The sequence below is a fragment of the Rhinopithecus bieti genome, unplaced genomic scaffold (genome assembly GCF_001698545.2).
Source record: "Rhinopithecus bieti isolate Rb0 unplaced genomic scaffold, ASM169854v2 scaffold_32012, whole genome shotgun sequence".
In the NCBI taxonomy this organism is placed as follows: Eukaryota; Metazoa; Chordata; class Mammalia; order Primates; family Cercopithecidae; genus Rhinopithecus; species Rhinopithecus bieti.
Genome location: NW_016814432.1, coordinates 4,581,133 through 4,598,694, shown reverse-complemented (window position 1 = coordinate 4,598,694; position 17,562 = coordinate 4,581,133). Strand labels below are relative to the sequence as shown.

General features: G+C 40.9%; 1 protein-coding gene and 1 long non-coding RNA gene across 7 annotated transcripts in view; one reads left to right on the top strand and one right to left on the bottom strand.

Annotated features, from left to right (window-relative positions):
* EXOC2 (exocyst complex component 2) overlaps positions 1–17,562 on the bottom strand; it is a 164,945-nt gene that overhangs the window by 32,339 nt on the left and 115,044 nt on the right. For all 6 annotated transcript variants that reach the window (XM_017850353.1, XM_017850351.1, XM_017850352.1 and 3 more), the window contains 6 exons: positions 14,292–14,417; positions 10,090–10,214; positions 3,847–3,912; positions 3,531–3,688; positions 3,000–3,121; positions 1,739–1,800 (listed from right to left, as the gene is read on the bottom strand). In XM_017850353.1, the coding sequence (XP_017705842.1) occupies positions 1,739–1,800; positions 3,000–3,121; positions 3,531–3,688; positions 3,847–3,912; positions 10,090–10,214; positions 14,292–14,417 (659 nt within the window). The remainder of the gene's footprint in view (positions 1–1,738; positions 1,801–2,999; positions 3,122–3,530; positions 3,689–3,846; positions 3,913–10,089; positions 10,215–14,291; positions 14,418–17,562) is intronic.
* Positions 801–6,485, top strand: LOC108514267 (uncharacterized). The gene is made up of 3 exons (XR_001881182.1): positions 801–1,311; positions 5,225–5,345; positions 5,853–6,485. It is a non-coding gene; the product is annotated as an uncharacterized LOC108514267 (long non-coding RNA).

Here is a 17,562-nt window from a genome sequence, read left to right as displayed (position 1 = left end):
ACCTTGCCCTTCATGCCCCAGGCTCTGCATCTGTGAATTTCACCAGTGGTGGAACTGACTGGATAGGGAGTCCAAGGATATCCAAAGCCAACCTTGCCCTTCATGCCCCAGGCTCTGCATCTGTGAATTTCACCAGTGGAGGAACTGACTGGATAGGGAGTCCAAGGATATCGAAAGCCAACCTTGCCCTTCATGCCCCAGGCTCTGCATCTGTGAATTTCACCAGTGGAGGAACTGACTGGATAGGAAGTCCAAGGATATCGAAAGCCAACCTTTAGGGGCTTGAGAATCCTCAGATCTTGGTATCATGAAGGGGTCTGGAACCAGCCTGTGCTGAGGATACCAAGGGACGACTATACAGAAATTCAAGGGAATTTAAAAATACTATGCAGGATCATTGTTACTTGACAACCTGACTCATCACTGGTTTGTAAATCTGGGCAAGTCAAGACCATTTCATTCTAGTTTCCTTATCTGAGGCAGAAACTGCTAGTTGCCTCCTAGAATTGCTATTTCTTCTTCTTCTTTTCTTCTTCTCCTTCTTTTTTTTTTTTTCTGAGATGGAGTCTCGCTCTGTCGCCCAGGCTGGAGTGCAGTGGCCGGATCTCAGCTCACTGCAAGCTCCGCCTCCCGGGTTCAAGTGATTCTCCTGCCTCAGCCTCCCGAGTAGCTAAGACTGTGGGCATGCGCCACCACGCCCAGCAAAATTTTGTATTTTTAGTAGAGACGGGGTTTCAGCATGTTGGCCAGGATGGTCTCGATCTCTTGACCTCATGATCTGCCCGCGTCGGCCTCCCAAACTGTTGGAATTACAGGTGTGAGCCACTGCGCCTGACCCATCCTTTTTTCTTAATAAGGTAAGACAGAAAACAGGAGCAGCCACGTGCTCTCCCAGCCTCTATTGCTGACAGGGACAGGCATGGAATGTGTTCCGACCAATTAGATGGAGAGGCGATGTCAGCTATGGCTGCTGGGAGGGGACTGGACTTTCTTCTTGACAACAGCCAGGCCACGAGTGACCATGAGGCCAGCCTGAGTAGGAGGCAAGTAAAGGGTCACGGGGAAGAAGGACGGAGGCAGCCCAGGACACTGACTGCATGACCACGCTGCCAGGCTGCTGTGAGAGACAGAAGTCCCTCCCTGGTGAAAGCCACTGGGATGTTTCGGCCGCTGCTTGGCCATCATCACGGGCACAGCTACCCACAGGACCGCGAGGAGCACCCGGGAGACAAGTGTGAAGACCCGTGAAATCATGAAGATGATTTTCAAACCTAAAAGTCCCAGCTGAAAAGATGAAGATTCTAGAAACAGGTGACAGTTGGCTGCCTGGCCTGAGAATGTATCTGTAGTGGTCTGTGGTGGTTGTTTTTGTTTGTTTGGTTTGTTTTGGCTTCAGTGCCAGCAGCATCATCTCTTTTATCCTGCTTTTCTGAAAAGCTCAAGTTGCTGAGTAATTCAGAATTAAGCATACTCTGTTTTAAAAAAGTAATTCAAACAAAATAGTAAGTTATACAGGACGAAAAGGTCAACTCTAAAAGAAATCCACTATTTTCATTAATTTTTTAATATTTATGGTTAGTGTTAAGCAAAATGTCTCTGAGAAGAAAACTTTAAGAAGCTTGTATTTATTTCTATTTAGAGCTGCAACATACGGAGCATATGCTCCCCTATTAATATGATAAACCATTTATTTTAAATACACACTAACGACTAATAACTGAAAAGAATTTAAACTTACTAGAGAAGTCAGTCCTTCATTATCAACAATCCAGTCTTCTTTTTCAGCTAATCTCTTTATTTCTATATGAAAAGAAGCACACAAATACATTTTATTATATTAATTTCAGTACATTTTATACAGATTAAAAATTTATACAGGTTATGGTTTTTAATTGTTTTATATAATAGGTTTGTAAAAACTTGATGAAAGTAGGCAAAGAATATAATTTTGGTAGACTTGAAGATTTAAGTACTTATTGTTCATTGGATTATTCTAATAAGATATTAATGTAAATAAAAGTTTTTACTGCATAGCCCAATTTGGGGAATTCTAGGTTAGATTTAATGACAACTTGAGACAATGATTTACTATTTATTCAGGATTCTTCACAACACTAGACATGTACAAAATAAGTCATACAGTATTTTTTTTCCTAAACTTTCTGATGAATAATTCGGATGTTTTTTGAATCCTATGCATTCCTGACAGGGGCAGTATGATTCTCAGTTGGCTAAAGGAATGCCACCTGCTCAAACCTTCAGCGTTGGGCAGGCTCAGGTTCCTAGGTGAGGAGGAGGTAATAAACTGAGAGGGGAATATCCAGCCTCTCACCAGGGTTCCATTCCCGTCCCGTTTACACAGTGTCACCCACCAATTCTGCAGCGGTGTAAGCTTCCTACCGAAAAAGCCTGATAGTAGACAGTAATGGCCTGTGCCATTTTAGCAATATTCTCTAGCAAAAGAAATGCTTAAGACAATCTATTTTGAAAATATTTAATAACCAAAGGTTGCTCTGTAAAGAAAACCTTTTTTTTTTATGATTTTATGTAGAAAAGCCTGAAAAATTTAAAAAGTATAAAGAACACAAGACTCATCTATGATTTCTAGAATCCAGAGAACCAACACTAACAGGGTTTCCTTTGACTGGACACTGATTTCTACAAATTAAAATTTTAAAACATACATCCATATATTTTCAAAACTTAGACCCTATGTTTTCTACTTAACATTTATCATCAGGATGTTCTTATATCTTTAAACGTTTTCAAGTGTATCCATCTTAGTTTCTGCATGCTCTTAATTCTCAACTAAATTGATTTGAAAACACATCACAAAAAGAAGAAACACTCCATTCAGCAGCTGGAAATAAGATGAATTAATATATTCAAATTTCCAGAAGAATAATTTTCCCTAGTTTTCAAAGATTTGGAAACTGAAAGGAGGTGGCACATTCAGATCATTGTTGTACAGTAAACATCACCAATTTATCTGAACACACCTTCCGCCGTGTGCTGCAACGTGACCATTACGCAACGTACTCGGAGATCCAAAATGAGATCCTGGATGGTCTGTAACAGGTCATTAGGAATTTCAAGGGCAGTCAACGATTCATGAGTAAGTCTGCAAACACACACATCCAAACAAAAGTGAGCAGAGTGGGATCGCAAAGCAATTCCTAGCATCACGTTCACTGTATAATAATTCCTCATGGAGCTTGCAGGCTACAGCATGAGGCTGAAAACAGAAACAGACCACAGCAGGGATTGTACTATAAGAATAATCCTGAGTTAAACAACGGAGAAGATGCATAAATAGAAGAACATTCTCGTCCAACATAAAAACCAGGAAGAGTGAGGAATTTAGCTGTCAGATGATGAACAGGAAACAGTGGAGGCAAAAGGACAAAGAGAAGGAAAAGAAGAATTTCGTCTTTACTGAACGTATTAAAAACATTCCATACTGAGCATTTTCTTTCCAAAAAGTTAAAAAAAAAAGGCTCCCCCTTCTCTGAGAATGTGTACGCATTCACCTTACGGTCTGGACGGCGTGAGCGAGCCACTGCCCGGAGAGCTCGCCCTTCACCTCCCAGCCTCCGTACTGCTTGGCTTCCCCATCCCGGATGCTGAGGGGCAGCAGGGCTCCACGGGCCAGCTTCACCAGGGAGTGCATGGCTTCCTGAATCATTTTCTAGAAAACCAGGAACAAGCATAACTGCACTCTAACGTAATTAATTGGGTTACATTAACTAAAAGATGCTGCCTGGGCAGTAACGGATGTCTTGAATACGAAGTGAGAAAGGACAGCCTAACCTTTGAGGAAGCCGGCACAGTTATTGCCTCACTCACCTTCAAATCATTCTGTCTTTGCCTCACGTTCTTTGATCTTTCAACCTGACCTGACTTCTCAGCAGTCTTAAAAATCAAAAAACAAAATAAAACGTGTTAGAAATAATTCATAAGAATAAGAAATGCTTTAGCACTTGTACATAAAGAGAACATTAAATATGATTATAACTTGATTAAAAGAAATGCTTAAGACATAATCTATGTTTCTGATTAAAGAATGATTAATTAGAAAACCTTTCTTATCCCAATGAAAAGTTATTTATCTTTCTAAAACCTTTAAGTACAATTCCCACAAATTAATCTAAGAGTTATGTTGAAACTACCAATTTTATAGGTGAATTTCATCTACCATTTTCATCTACAACGTCGTATGGTTAAACCACCAAGCATCATAGCCACGAGAACACTGTCAGCATCATTTCTCATTAGCTAGTAAAGAAACCAAAGGAAGCCTAAACTCTGAAATCTGTCATTCTATTTTTAAATACTGTAAACTATGGCTCTTCCTTCAGAGATTTTCAGTGTAATTTAGGATAAAATACCTTCTATCATTCTAGAATTAATTTTTGTTGGCTTACTGATATAACTCATGTTTTTTTCCAATGTCTCTTTCTCCTTAATGTATGGAAAACTACTTTATATGGACTAAAAGAGAAACCTGTTCAACTGGATTTCAGCGAACTTTTTATTCACAAATTTTCTACCTAAATATTATTATATAAAATACCCTAGAAGGACAAGCCTAGGAAGCTTTCTAAATAAAGAAGCATTAACACAATTATACAATGTAAGATAAAATTCTGACACTTCACTGACATAACGCAAAAGTTAATCTTTAAGGTTAAAACGCTCATCCATTATTGGTTAATGTACGACAAGTCAAGAGACCTTTGAAGTCAAGAACACTTGCATTATAAATTACCATGATATTGACTTTAAGTTAATTTTACAATGCAAGCAATGTTATGTGCATTGTATATATATTTATTTCTGTATAAGCTATAAAAACTGCATGTAGGGTTAGTTTATATAATGAACATCTCAATGTAAGTAAAATATGGGTTAGGACTGTTGGGCGTTTTCAACAGATCAGACACACCTGACAAAAAACTGGGCAGCACAGAAACAGGCAAACATCCTTCAAACTCTAGTTTCCATTTTTAAATTTTATATTAAACTAGGCAGCTTTTATCATTTTTTTCTTTGTAGAAATACATTTTTGTCTTGAAAGAATTAAAGGTATGTATAAAAACTAAACCTGCAATTCATCTCAATAAGCATTCAAAAAGCGAACTCCTGAGTTCATTGGTCAATAACACTCAAAATTCTTTGTACCCCAGGGCTTAACTTATACATTGATTTTTCCTTTATTTTTAAGACAAATCAGAAGGAACTGAGGTGTTTTAAGCAGGGGAGTGCTGTGAGGCCTACATTAAGAAGAGGGAATGAGGGGCCAGTGTGCGAGCATGACCAGCCAGCAGGAGGTTGCGGTGGCCCAGGTGAGCACAGCCAGGCTGACAGAGCAGCAGGTGAGCCCGGGTGGCTGAGACAGGCCGCCTGAGGGAGAACCTACTGCCCTGGGTGCTGCAGTGAGGAAGGAGGCAGGCCCAGAGGGACTCCCACCCAATGCGCACCCGCCGGGCTAACACCAGTGGCTCTGAACGTCTGTTCAGCTGGTTTCCATATGCCCAGTGTGACAACCGGAGTCAGAACACGGGGGGTAGTATGGGGTGTGGGCAGAGAGCAAATGAACGCCTTGCTCGCTGAGGGCATAGAGCAGATGAACCTCCTGCTCGCCAGGTGACAACCAGAGTCGGAACACGGTGGGTGGCACGGGGTGTGGGCACAGAGCGATTGAACGCCCTGCTCGCTGAGGGCACAACTGGCTCTCTTCTGCGTGTTGCAGCTTCTTAGGTCTTAGGCGTGGGCGCTTTTTATCTTTTCTGTCTGTACTGTCTAGTTTGTTCCTATGGCTTCAAATATCATTTCTACCGAATGCCTTCCAGACGCCAATCTCCAGCCCAAATATCTCCTCTGTGACCAGATGTGAATACTGAGTAACTCCCAGGAATCTCAGTCTACCACATTATCAATGGAAATCTGAAGCTTCCTCCAAGCACGCTCTTCCTTAGGTCTTTCTGGCTTGGCAAATGGCACTCCTGCTCACTCAGGAGCCCACTGGGAGCAGTATCAGAATCCTTGCTCTCCTCTCCCTCATCTGAGCACCACTTCCAAAATGCAACCAAACCTACCAACTCGTCTCCAACTCCACTGACAAAACCTTCATCAAAACCACCACTGTTTCCTGCCTGGATGACCTCAGTGGTTTCCCCCACATTTGTCCCCACCAATTCATTGTGAACACACCACCAAGGTGGGTTTTTTTAAAACTGGAAAGCTGGCCTGTTCCCTGCCCCATGGTCTGGGATGAAGCCGCTGCCAGCTATGCCCGTCCCTGCCAGCCCTCCCGCTGCTCAGGACGCTTCCGTCCGTCGGGGCTTCCTTCCTTTCCTGATACGCTGAGCTGCCCTGCTAGTGCTGCAGGCATCCTTCTCGCTGCCTGAGACCTGCTTCCCTGCCATCCTCTGTGTGGTTGTGTCCTTCTCTTGTGCCACATGTCAGTTTCAATATCACCTCCAGGGAGAGGCCTTCCCAGACCTCCATTCCATTGCTGATATTCTGTCTTACAATCCTATTTGTTTCTTTTATAGCTGTTACCAGAATTTTTAAAATAAAAATTTTAAAAAATTATTTGGGTTCTGTCGCCAGAAGAGGAAAGGTCATGCTTTGGTGACTGTTTTATTCATATTGTAGATATGTACGTGTGTAAATGTATGTGTATGTCTACGTATTGAGTGTACATGCATGCATTTACACACGTGTTATATTACATGTTTACATACATGTATACATGTGTACATGACGTGTTGTCTGTTGTGTGCATGCATGTGCGTGCATGTGTATATAATGTGTGCATGCATGTGTGTCTCAGTACCTTTTCCCTGGTGAATAAACGATTGCCTAGGGTTAAGGTTCTCCAAGACCTACTTGAATACACTTAAGAAAGTGCAAATGCCCCGAATACGCTCGGTCCCCACATGAGAGTAGCTCTGGGAGGCGGCTGTGCCAGGAGTGACCCTATGACATGCTCCTGAAAAACTTAACACGCCCAGTTCTTCTCCTGGAGGTGAAGATGTCGGTAAATGGGATGAGCAGAGACTGGAGAGCTTTGTGTGGAGGTTGGGGGTTAGGAGGACAGCTTTGCTTGCTGAATTCAGACACTGCTGCAGAGCCCAGCACCTGCTGGAATGTCAGGAGCTAAATCTTTGTCAAGGACCTTGTGATGGTTAATTTTGTGTCATCTTGGCTGGGCCACAGGGTGCTAGACATCTGGTGACACATTACTCTGGGTGTGTCTGTGAGTTGTTTCTGGATAGATTAACACGCACATCAATGCACTGTGCACGGCAGAACCTCTCCTGGATGTGGGTGGGCCTCACTCAATCAGTTGAAGGCCTGAACAGCACAGAAGAGCTGATCCTCCCATGAGTCAGAGGCACTCCTCCTGACTGCCTTCAAACTGAGACACTGTGGGCTTTATGTGCCTTCACAGTTGAACTGAAACATGCGCTCTCCTTAGGTCTTGAGCCGGCTGGCATTCAAACTGGAACTGACAGCGTTGGCCATCCAGCTGGGCAATGCATCCTGCAGACGCTTGGGGCTTGTCAGTCTCCATAATGACATGTGCCAACCCCTCACAATAGACCTCTTCGCATATGTGTGTGTTTGAGTGCAGGTACGGCATATGCACCCTATTCTTACAATAGACCTCTTCACATATGTGTGTGTGAGTGCAGGTACGGCATTACGCACCCTATTCTTACAACAGACCTCTTCGTATATGTGTGTGTGTGAGTGCAGGTACGGCATACGCACCCTATTGGTTCTGTTGCCCTGGGGCCCCCTGACTCACGCTGACTGGCTCCACGGTGCTGCGGAGGGAGGCACAGGCCAGTATAAAACTGCGAGTGTCTGTCAAAGGGCATTTCTCCTGCTTGCATCCTCCACAGTACCTGACACCAAACTTTGTACATAGTAAGATTGTGCAATGGGAAGATTATTTCATAGTCATTTGTTCTATTACACACTTTTAAATCAAAGAAAAGAGTGAAAATCTGTTGTTAAAAAATATATAAAAATTAAGGCTAAATTTTGCCACAACAATTTTGCCCAACAAACAGGTGTTCATGATGAAATCTACTGGAGAGTAATTTTGTAAAATCCAAGGACTTGTCTCCAAATATATGAAAAGTAGAGGGGGAGGGGGCTAGTTGTGTGGCAGACCGCTTTCAGTTGTTACTTACTGTTTTAATTTAATAAAGAGTTGAATATCTCCTACACAATGGATTATATAAAGTTTGCCCTATTTTTAAAAGAAAATCTAATTTTGGAATATGTAGGCATTTTAATTTACATATTATTGAGTTATGTAACTTTTTTAAATGCTTACTCTTAATATTTAACAATTATTTGGCTGTTTTAAAGATTTTATCTAAAATACACTACATTTAAAATATATCTAAAGGTGAGATCTTAACCTACTATTAACCATTTCGTTAACTAGAAACCTTAACTCTTTCCTGCACACACAGACCAAAACTACTTTGTGGTGAGAGCAACGGATGGATCTCACTGTTTTGATTCGCATTTGTCACTTCACACGGCCTTCACTGGCTTGAAGAACTGGCTATTTTTTAAACTGTTGGAAACTTCATCTAAATTTTTAACGGATGGGCTCTTAATACAACAAGATAATTTTATCACAAGAAAAATAAGAAAATTCAAGTAAATTGTGTTTAAGAACTATCATGCTTTCTTGTGTGAGATTAAATAGCTATCAAAAGCCCCAGAACTCTTCCCAGAATTTAAGCCAGCATCTGGGTTTCACTTGTAGACCCGCAAGGGGAGCAAGTGTCCCCAGCTCCTCTGCTCCTTCATACAGCCCTGCACTTTCCTCCAGCTCTTCAGAAGAGGGCACATGGTTTCAAAACATGCCCACATCTGCAGAGCAAATTACATGTAATTAATAATTACTGCTATAAGCTTTTAAGTTTATAAACATAGGTAGAAATATCATAGGCATATCCAATTCAGCACAACCAACCAAGAGTCATTTTTTCATGTCAACATTAATGTTGTGCATGAGTTCTGAAGTAGATCATTTATTTTTCATCTACAACCAAATATTTCATTCACATATTTGCTATATAATTAGATATCATCTGTAAGAAAGCAAAACATACTCCCTTTTCACTACAATATCCTAGATCAAAAATTCTTAGGAATCTTATGACTCAAAAAAACTGCAGGGAAGGCAACTACTGTCCATGTGTGGTGGGCCACCTGCAGGAACTGAGGCGAATGAGGGAAAAGCACTTTGCTGGAAATAAACACTATGGTTTAAAATCCATGTCCTAAAAGACTAATCTTTTTTTTTTTTTGAGATGATGCATTCTCACTCTGTCGCCCAGGCTGGAGTGCAGTGGCGCAATCTCAGCTCACTGCAAGCTCCGCCTCCCGGGTTCCCGCCATTCTCCTGCCTCAGCCTCCCAAGTAGCTGGGACTACAGGCGCCGCCACCACGCCTGGCTAATTTTTTGTATTTTTTAGTAGAGACGGGGTTTCACCATGTTAGCCAGGATGGTTTCAATCTCCTGATCTTGTGATCTGCCTGCCTCGGCCTCCCAAAGTGTTGGGATTACAGGCGTGAGTCACCACGCCCGACCCTAAAAGACTAATTCTTTAGATGAGTTGATTCATCTTGACATTATTCAATTCTACTCCAGCAGTTCATCAGTCTACTATTTTCTAATGTTACAAAATTCATCATTTGTTCACAGTTTACCGCACACCACCCAGAATTGGGCCTGACTGGCATTATCTCAACTCAGAGTCCCTGAAAAGAGTTCCAGCTTTCTTTTTTCTTTAATTGCCTATCTCATTTAATCCCTACAACCACCTTTTGAGACAGATGCCCAGACTATTCTCTTTTTGCACATGAGGAAAAGTGACTCGTTCGAGGTCACATAGCTACTAGGTGACAGGGCTTTATAACACTTTAATCTTTGATGATGGCTAGAGATGTTGGGCCCCTACATTTTAAAAACTCACTGAAATCTAACATTTTTAAGACCAGAAATGCACAGTGACTCAGCTCCACCTCTAGTCGGGTCCGTATACACACCTCACTGAAGAGGCTTCCGTTAACGTAGGAGATCCAGAGCTTCCAGAAGTTAGGCAGCTGGCTCAAGACGAGTTTGGTCAATTTTTCAACAAAGGCCACCCTGTGGGGAGTTTTGTATCTCCACGCTAAGGGGGAAAAGAATAAAACACTATGATTATACTTTTGAATCAAGAAAACATCTTTGAGCATATTCGTGCACCCCCCTCCACCCCCCGCCAAAACTCAAACATGCACTAGGAATAGCCTGAGTCTGCGTGGAAGCTCGCAGCCCACTTGGCTGACACTCGTCACCAGACACTCCCGCTTTCCTCCTTGTCCTCTGGCAAGGAAGAGCCCCTCTCCATCATGGCTGACCAGCAGGCCAGGGCGAGGGACCAGGCGGCCATAGCCTCAGGACTGGGAGGGCTACCGAGAGGAGGTGCTTTGACTTGTCAGCCTTGTCCTCTGGATAGTATACGTCTCTTCAAAAAGCCATACCTTCCAACTGCAAAGGCAGGCAAAGGCAGGGGCTCTCTGCAGTCAGTTGTGAAATTCCAGCTAATATCAGCCTGCGAGAAATGCCATCATACACCCCCGGAAGTGAGAATGCAGGAAGGCATCCAGTTGTCACAAAGAAACATTCAAGTGCAATCACATACTAAATAACCCCACCAATAATCAAGAAATTTAAGAAAAACTAGAAACATTGAAACCTCTTTGGCTATACATCATTTAACACAGCTATTGTTGTCACTGGGAAATAAGGGCTTAGACTTCCTGTGGGAAGAATAGGTTCATGGGAATAAAGCAAGTGTAGAAATTCAGGACCCACTACCCATCTCCTCTGCCTCCCCTCTTTCTTTTTACCCCCAGGGCCATGCCTTCGCCCTGCTCCCTCCCACCTGCCTCCTGCCCCGCACTCCACTCGGCGGCCACGGCAGGGGCACTGCAGGGTCCACCCTGTCCAGTCCACAGCACAGCAATGCCGTGGATCAGGCTCTAACTCCTACTCAGCAGCTTCAGGGGCAGGTGGACTCCCACGAGAACTTCCATTCCCTCAGCCAGGCTAACTGCTAGCTTCCTTTCCAAATACCCTCAAGCAAAAGGATTTGCTGTTGTTAGTCCAGTGAAGGAGGGGCAAATGTTATAAACTGTCTTAAGAAAATTTATGTCTATTTATTACTCAATATACTTATAAATTATTAATATATTTATTTATTTATGTAATTATTTTATTAACGATTTAATAATTTAGTTATTTGATCAGGTGATAATGGTTAGAAAATAACACTTGAAAGGTACACAGTGAAAAGTCTACCTCCTGCCCCACCACTCCCACATGCCTAGTTCCCAGCTGGAAGAAACCACTGTCACTAGTTACTTATGACTCTTTCTGAAATACTTTTTATATACACAAGCAAGTATAGATGTGTTTTTCCCCCTCCCAACTGTTCTTCACACGTTTTGGTTTTACACAAATGAAAGCATGCCAAACACACTCTTTTGAAGCTTGGCTTTTTCCATTTAGCGAGATGGATCCTGGAGTTCTTCTGTGTTCAAACGTAAGGCAAAGGCTTCCTCGTTTTCTCCCCACAGCTCACTGCCTTTCACGTTTTGGATGTATCGTAATTTAACAAGTTCCCTTCCAATGGACAAGACTGTCTTTGGTCTTTTGCAATTAAAATTAATGTTTCAACCAATAACTGTATACCTCCATCATTTAGCACATGCTCAAGTGTAAGCGTAGAAAACTTCCAGAACAAGAATTGCCGAGACAAAGAGCACCTGGAGTTGTAATTTTGATAGACATTACTGAATTGCCCCCTAAAGGAGTTACTGACACTTCCACCGGTGTGACGTGTGCAAGTAGTGGCCTCATCAATGAACAAACATAGAAAACCCAAAACAAAATGATAAGCACTCAGAGTGTTTGCCAACCTCATATCTCATTGCAGTGTTACACTCCCTTTCTTCTTACTATTGTGAGGCGGAGTGTCTGTCCACACGCGTAAGGACCAATGACGCTTCCTCTGTGCAGGCTCTAGAGCCTCTTCATTTATTAGCCCTTTGTCTATGCTAGGGGTTGCAGGAAAAAGTTTACATTCATTTTCACAGGTGTGAAAGGAACGGTTCTTCACTTAAGGGCACACTGTAAACTTTTATTTGTTTATTCAGACAATATTTACTGAGGATGAACCGTGTGCTTATCATGTGGCTCCACTCAAGATCAAAACTCACTCTGAACCAGGCAGGCAGCTCAGGATCCAACAGAACAGTCAATTAACCTCTGAACGCTGAACCAGGCAGGCTCTGCCTTCCCAGCTCAGGATCCAACAGAACAGCCAATTAACCAATTGAATACAGCACGATGGCAATCTGAGGTGAACGAGTTTCATCTGGAGACAGCAGTTTCGGTCTCTTCTCCCCACAGTGCTTGGTAACGCCTGTTTTCCAGATGGCAGGCGGCAAGACTCAGGGCGAGGCCATGGCTGTGTCAAGGGTCCAATGACGAGGTGAAAAACAGGACACGAAAATCTAAAAATGGAAGCACTGAAAGATTTGCCTTTGACTGATCTGGATGTTTGTCTCCACCAAATCTCATGTTGAAATGTGATCCCCAATGTTGGAGGAGGGTCGTGGGGGCGGGTCCCTCAGGAATAGCTTGCTATCCTCGCAATAATGAGTGAGTTCTCGCTCTGTTCGTTCACACAAGATCTAGTTGTTTCACCCATTTCCCGTTTCCCCTGAGAACACTCTTGTCTCTAATCCTGATGGAATGCCATATACATTTCTATTACATCAGGATTAGAGACGAGTTCTGTTGAGAAATAATTCCAAGAACAGTTTTTATATTTTGTTTTCACATTGAAAATCAGTGAGATTTGCTTCAGCCTCACAGAGCGTGTTTCTGTGAAATTAAGTGGGCATCAGCAGTGCGCTGCACCTTTTTCCCTCAACGGGAAACGGGTTAAAAGGGCCTGGAGTCTCCATCCTCTCCCTCGCTCCCTCTCCTGCTGTGTGACACGCTGGCTCCCCTTTCGCCTTCTGCCATGACTGGAAGCTTCCTGAGGCCTCCCACAGCAGATGCCGGTGCAATGCTTCCTATACAGCCTGCAGAACTGTGAGCCGATAACCCTCTTTTCTTTACAAATTACCCAGCCTCAGTGTTCCTTTATAGCAACACAAACAGACTAACACAGCTTAATATTAGAGCAAATGGATTCTTATATGGTATCTTTCCCAAGAATAATGTTTCAAAAGATCTCAGCTCCTCTGTGCAATTACCTTGAACATTATATAATGTTAGCCGCTGTCCCACAGAACGTAGGAGCAAACAGTTCTGAGCTAACATTGTTTATTCTAACGTTTGGTGAGCTGGGAGAGGAATGAGAATCAGACAAGAAGAAGGAATACCAACAGTTAGTTATGGAAGCCTTTCATTTAGTACAAATAAATCATCCAACTTTAAGGTGCTCTTATGATGAACATTCATTTATATTAATAAAACCTTAGAAAAATTCCCTACTGCAATGCTTGTAAGAATAAGATAAGACATTTTAAACAACTTTAGAGGTATCTGAATTTAATATAATGTAAGATATTTCTATTAGTGTATTTAGGTTTCTCGTATCTGTGACTGAGATCACAAACGGCTCCTGACTAGTGGGTGCATGAATGCCTGAAAGTCAATCATGTTGTATCTCAAATAGGGAAACGGTAAATATCAACTCCAGAAGGTTCAGAAATGCAACATACTTAAAATTCTAGATGCTTCATCTTAGGAAAAATTATTAACAATTATTTTATGGTTAATTAACAACCAATCCCTCTTTCCAAACCAAAGTTTAAATTTCATCAAAAACGGTATGCTGATACTACTTTTGTTGCAAATTCCATCTTAATGCAGTTCTCACAGAATTTTTTTCTGTGGCATTTTAAAAAAATTCAACCACAGAAAGAGTAAAACTAGACTCGAACTAAATATGTTTAATAAACACTGACCTGCACCCAATGACTTAAAAATCAAGTAGCATTTCTTTAAATGTAGTATATATTTTAATTATTAAATTACTGGTAGTTACTATAACAAGCAAAAGAGATGATGGCTGATAATACTTAGCACTGGTAACAACACAAACCGGGGAAGTCTCCAAGAGATGAATGTTTGAAATTACACGGTTACAAATTTAAAGGACCCAGTGGCAGTCGAGGGAGATACTCACTGTCGTCTCGACCAGACTGAAAGCTGCTGCGCCTCTTCAGGGACGCTGTCTGACTGAGATGGCCCAACACTGAGGGACGTGTGTCATTATCGAGATCCAACATGGGGCTGTGCAGGCCTGGGTTAGCTGGGGAAGAAAGCAGAGTTTTCTGTAGGCTCTATGTACTCTTGCTTAGTTGATTTAATGGACTGCTTCTCTGAGGCTATTTCTTGCTCAACTGCTCCACTCTTAAATAAAGCAGTTATTAAATAAAATTAAAAACAATTTTCTCTAAATAGATTTTAAAAGTAATTCTCGGTTCGGCAAAACTGGGTGGTGGTGGGAGGATAAAGCTATAAACACAAAATGTAGCAGGAAAAATCATATTTTGCAAAACAACTTTTGGCACTAGGAAAGAAAGTAATGGAGTTCGGACTCTTCTGTTTCTTTAAATGTAGCTGACTGACACATCTTTGTAGCATAAATCTCCTTTGACCTCTCCCTTAATGCCACACTTTACATTTAAATCCCCAAATCCCACCATTTGTTTCTTGGACACATGTGATTTCACTCCCTATTGCTGTTCTTGATGCCAGTCATCTAGTGTGGATCCTTTTCACCTCACACTTCATATTCCAGAAGCCAGAACATTCTACTGCTATCAAGAAATTGTCTTTATTGTCTCACACTCAAATACTGCTTTTTTGATTCTCTTCTCAGAGGTCTTCCGGAAAACAGGCAGGATCAAGTCTACCCCAATGTTTTCCAATCCAAATTAGGTGGAGAATTAGGAAACAATTTTTCCAAAATGGATCGCAAAAGCCATTAGGAATAGAATTCCATGTTGCCAAACCAGTTAGTAAGGACATTGGCTTGAAGTGGTAAAATTTACCTTGTTAGTCTAAAACACCACTCTAAGCTCTTTAGCTGAGTATTCAAAGAGCTTTAAAATAAACTGAACTCAATGTGCATTTACAGAGTATTTACAGTAGTGTGCACAGGACACTTAAATATTCTCCCCACAAAAATGCACCTTACATTTTCCTGCCTTACTTGCTATCCTTCCTATTGGAAAGGCCTCACCCATTTTTCCTCTTCATCCATTTAAACCCACATCCTGAAAGACACCACTTGAAATACAGCTATTACACAAGGTCAAGGTCACCTCTTACTCATCTACCTAAGTGCTACCTATATTTTCTGCCCTTTGACAGCAGCGAGAATGCATATAATTTAATTGACTTCACATTCTACCGTCTGTAGTTCATTAACAGCTACGTATTGCCTGTCTCCACCAAAGACTGCTGTTTCCTCAGGGATAAGAAGTAAACGTGTCTCCACGTTCCCCACAGTCACGGGACCTTCCACAAATAACTCCCGCCACAGGTAGTAAGTGACTGACACTAAAAACATATTTTTTATTTTATAACTGAATAGAATATTAGAAGCCTATGGATTTGTTTTCAGGTGCTAATATAAAACATATTTACAAATTAAAGTAGTATTTTTGTGCCTCTGATAATGCAAACTATTCAATAACATTTAACAGGTATTCACTGAGCACCCTCCCACATGCGAGGAACTGCAGGCCCAGGGATAAAGTGATGAATAATATCTAAGGCCCTGCTCTCAAGATGCTTACATTCTGGTGGTAGAGGCAGAAAATAAACCAACAGATAATAAACAACAAAACTATAGCAAAAAACCGCTAAGCAGAGGAGGTAAATAGTGACTGTGCGGTGAGAAAAGGCCTGATCTCAGTGAGGCCGCTGGACGTGGCACACTATCGCCTCTCTCTCCGGATTCTCACAGATTCTCACTGGTAGGTCTTCAAAAGAAATTAAATCATTTGAACAAATTTTTTAGTGCAACAGAAACTTTTTTGAAGACTTTATTATGTTTTGGCCACTGTGCTAAATAAATGCTGTGCATACATTTGTATTTTGGAAAATATTACAGCTAAGATAAGAAGACTTATATAACCCATTATGTTACCAAAAAAAAATGTGATACAGAGTAAAAAAATACAGTGAAGAAAGTATTATTTTCTAATTGACTTTTTTCATACAAAATACATTTGTGTGTGAATGTTTTAGTGATTTATGACATTTTCCTTTGAAGTTTATACAGGTATCACTTCTATCAGTTGAGGGATTCAGGAAATTAATATCAAAATATGAATTTTCTAACACACTTTAAAGAGAAAAATAAAGGGGCCCAAACTTAGCATCACATTAAAAATACATATAAAACTTATAATTTATATTAAAATGCACATTTCTAAAGTATAAAAAACGCTTTAAAATGTTACATTTCACTTACTCTTGAAGGTTTCAGGACTATGAATTTGTGATTAAGAAGGAAAACACTTCCTAGTTTCCTAAAAGTACACATATACCATTTCTGCAAAAAATACAATTATTTCAGAAAAAGTTTTCTCCTCATAACTGGTATTTGTATAACTTTAAATTGTTTAATATTAAACCATTTGTATAGTTTAAATACATCTTGAGTTTTGCAATGGTTAAAAGATTGATATATTTTTTCCTTTAATAACAGAAACCGTATTACTATGCTTTTGTTCTATTAGAAACCACATCATCAGTTTTCTGTATCAGGAAAAGAAAGGTAACCATGAAGGAATTTTCCAGTTGGTGCCCTGGCATTACCGTAAGTACAACACAGCAGCACGGAGCTGGAACAGCACATGCCCCTCAGGACTAACCAGCATCTGGAATACATTTGGAAGATGTATTTTTGCTGAGTGTCCAGAAGGTAGCGCTTCACAGCTGCACACAAATGCGTAATATGCCCTGTCAACTAAACAGTGGGTACCAGCTTAGAAATGTATTCCTCTCCCTAACACTGGCATTTTTCTGACTGTCAAAAAATGATCTCAGAAAGAGTTATTTTATAGAGAATTAAAAAGCTTATGTTTTGAAAAGTAATACAAACGTTTTAAGTATCAGCTGTCATAAATTATGACGAAGTGTCCAAAAAAAAGCTCAATAATTCTGACACTCCTCTTAAATTACATGACTTAGTATTTCTAACTCACAAAATTATTACAAATATGAACTGGTTTCATGGTAAGCATTTCTATTAAAAACAGAAAAAAACATTCTATAAAACATAAAATCATCAAAAGGCTTTAAATATTTCATGTATCAGTCTATTTTGTCTTGTTTCACCTTACAATATGATAGCAATATCTCATTTAAAAAAAAACTATACATACTACCTAAAGCATATGGTGGTCAGGTGCAGTTTTTTTTTTTTTTTTTTTTTTTTT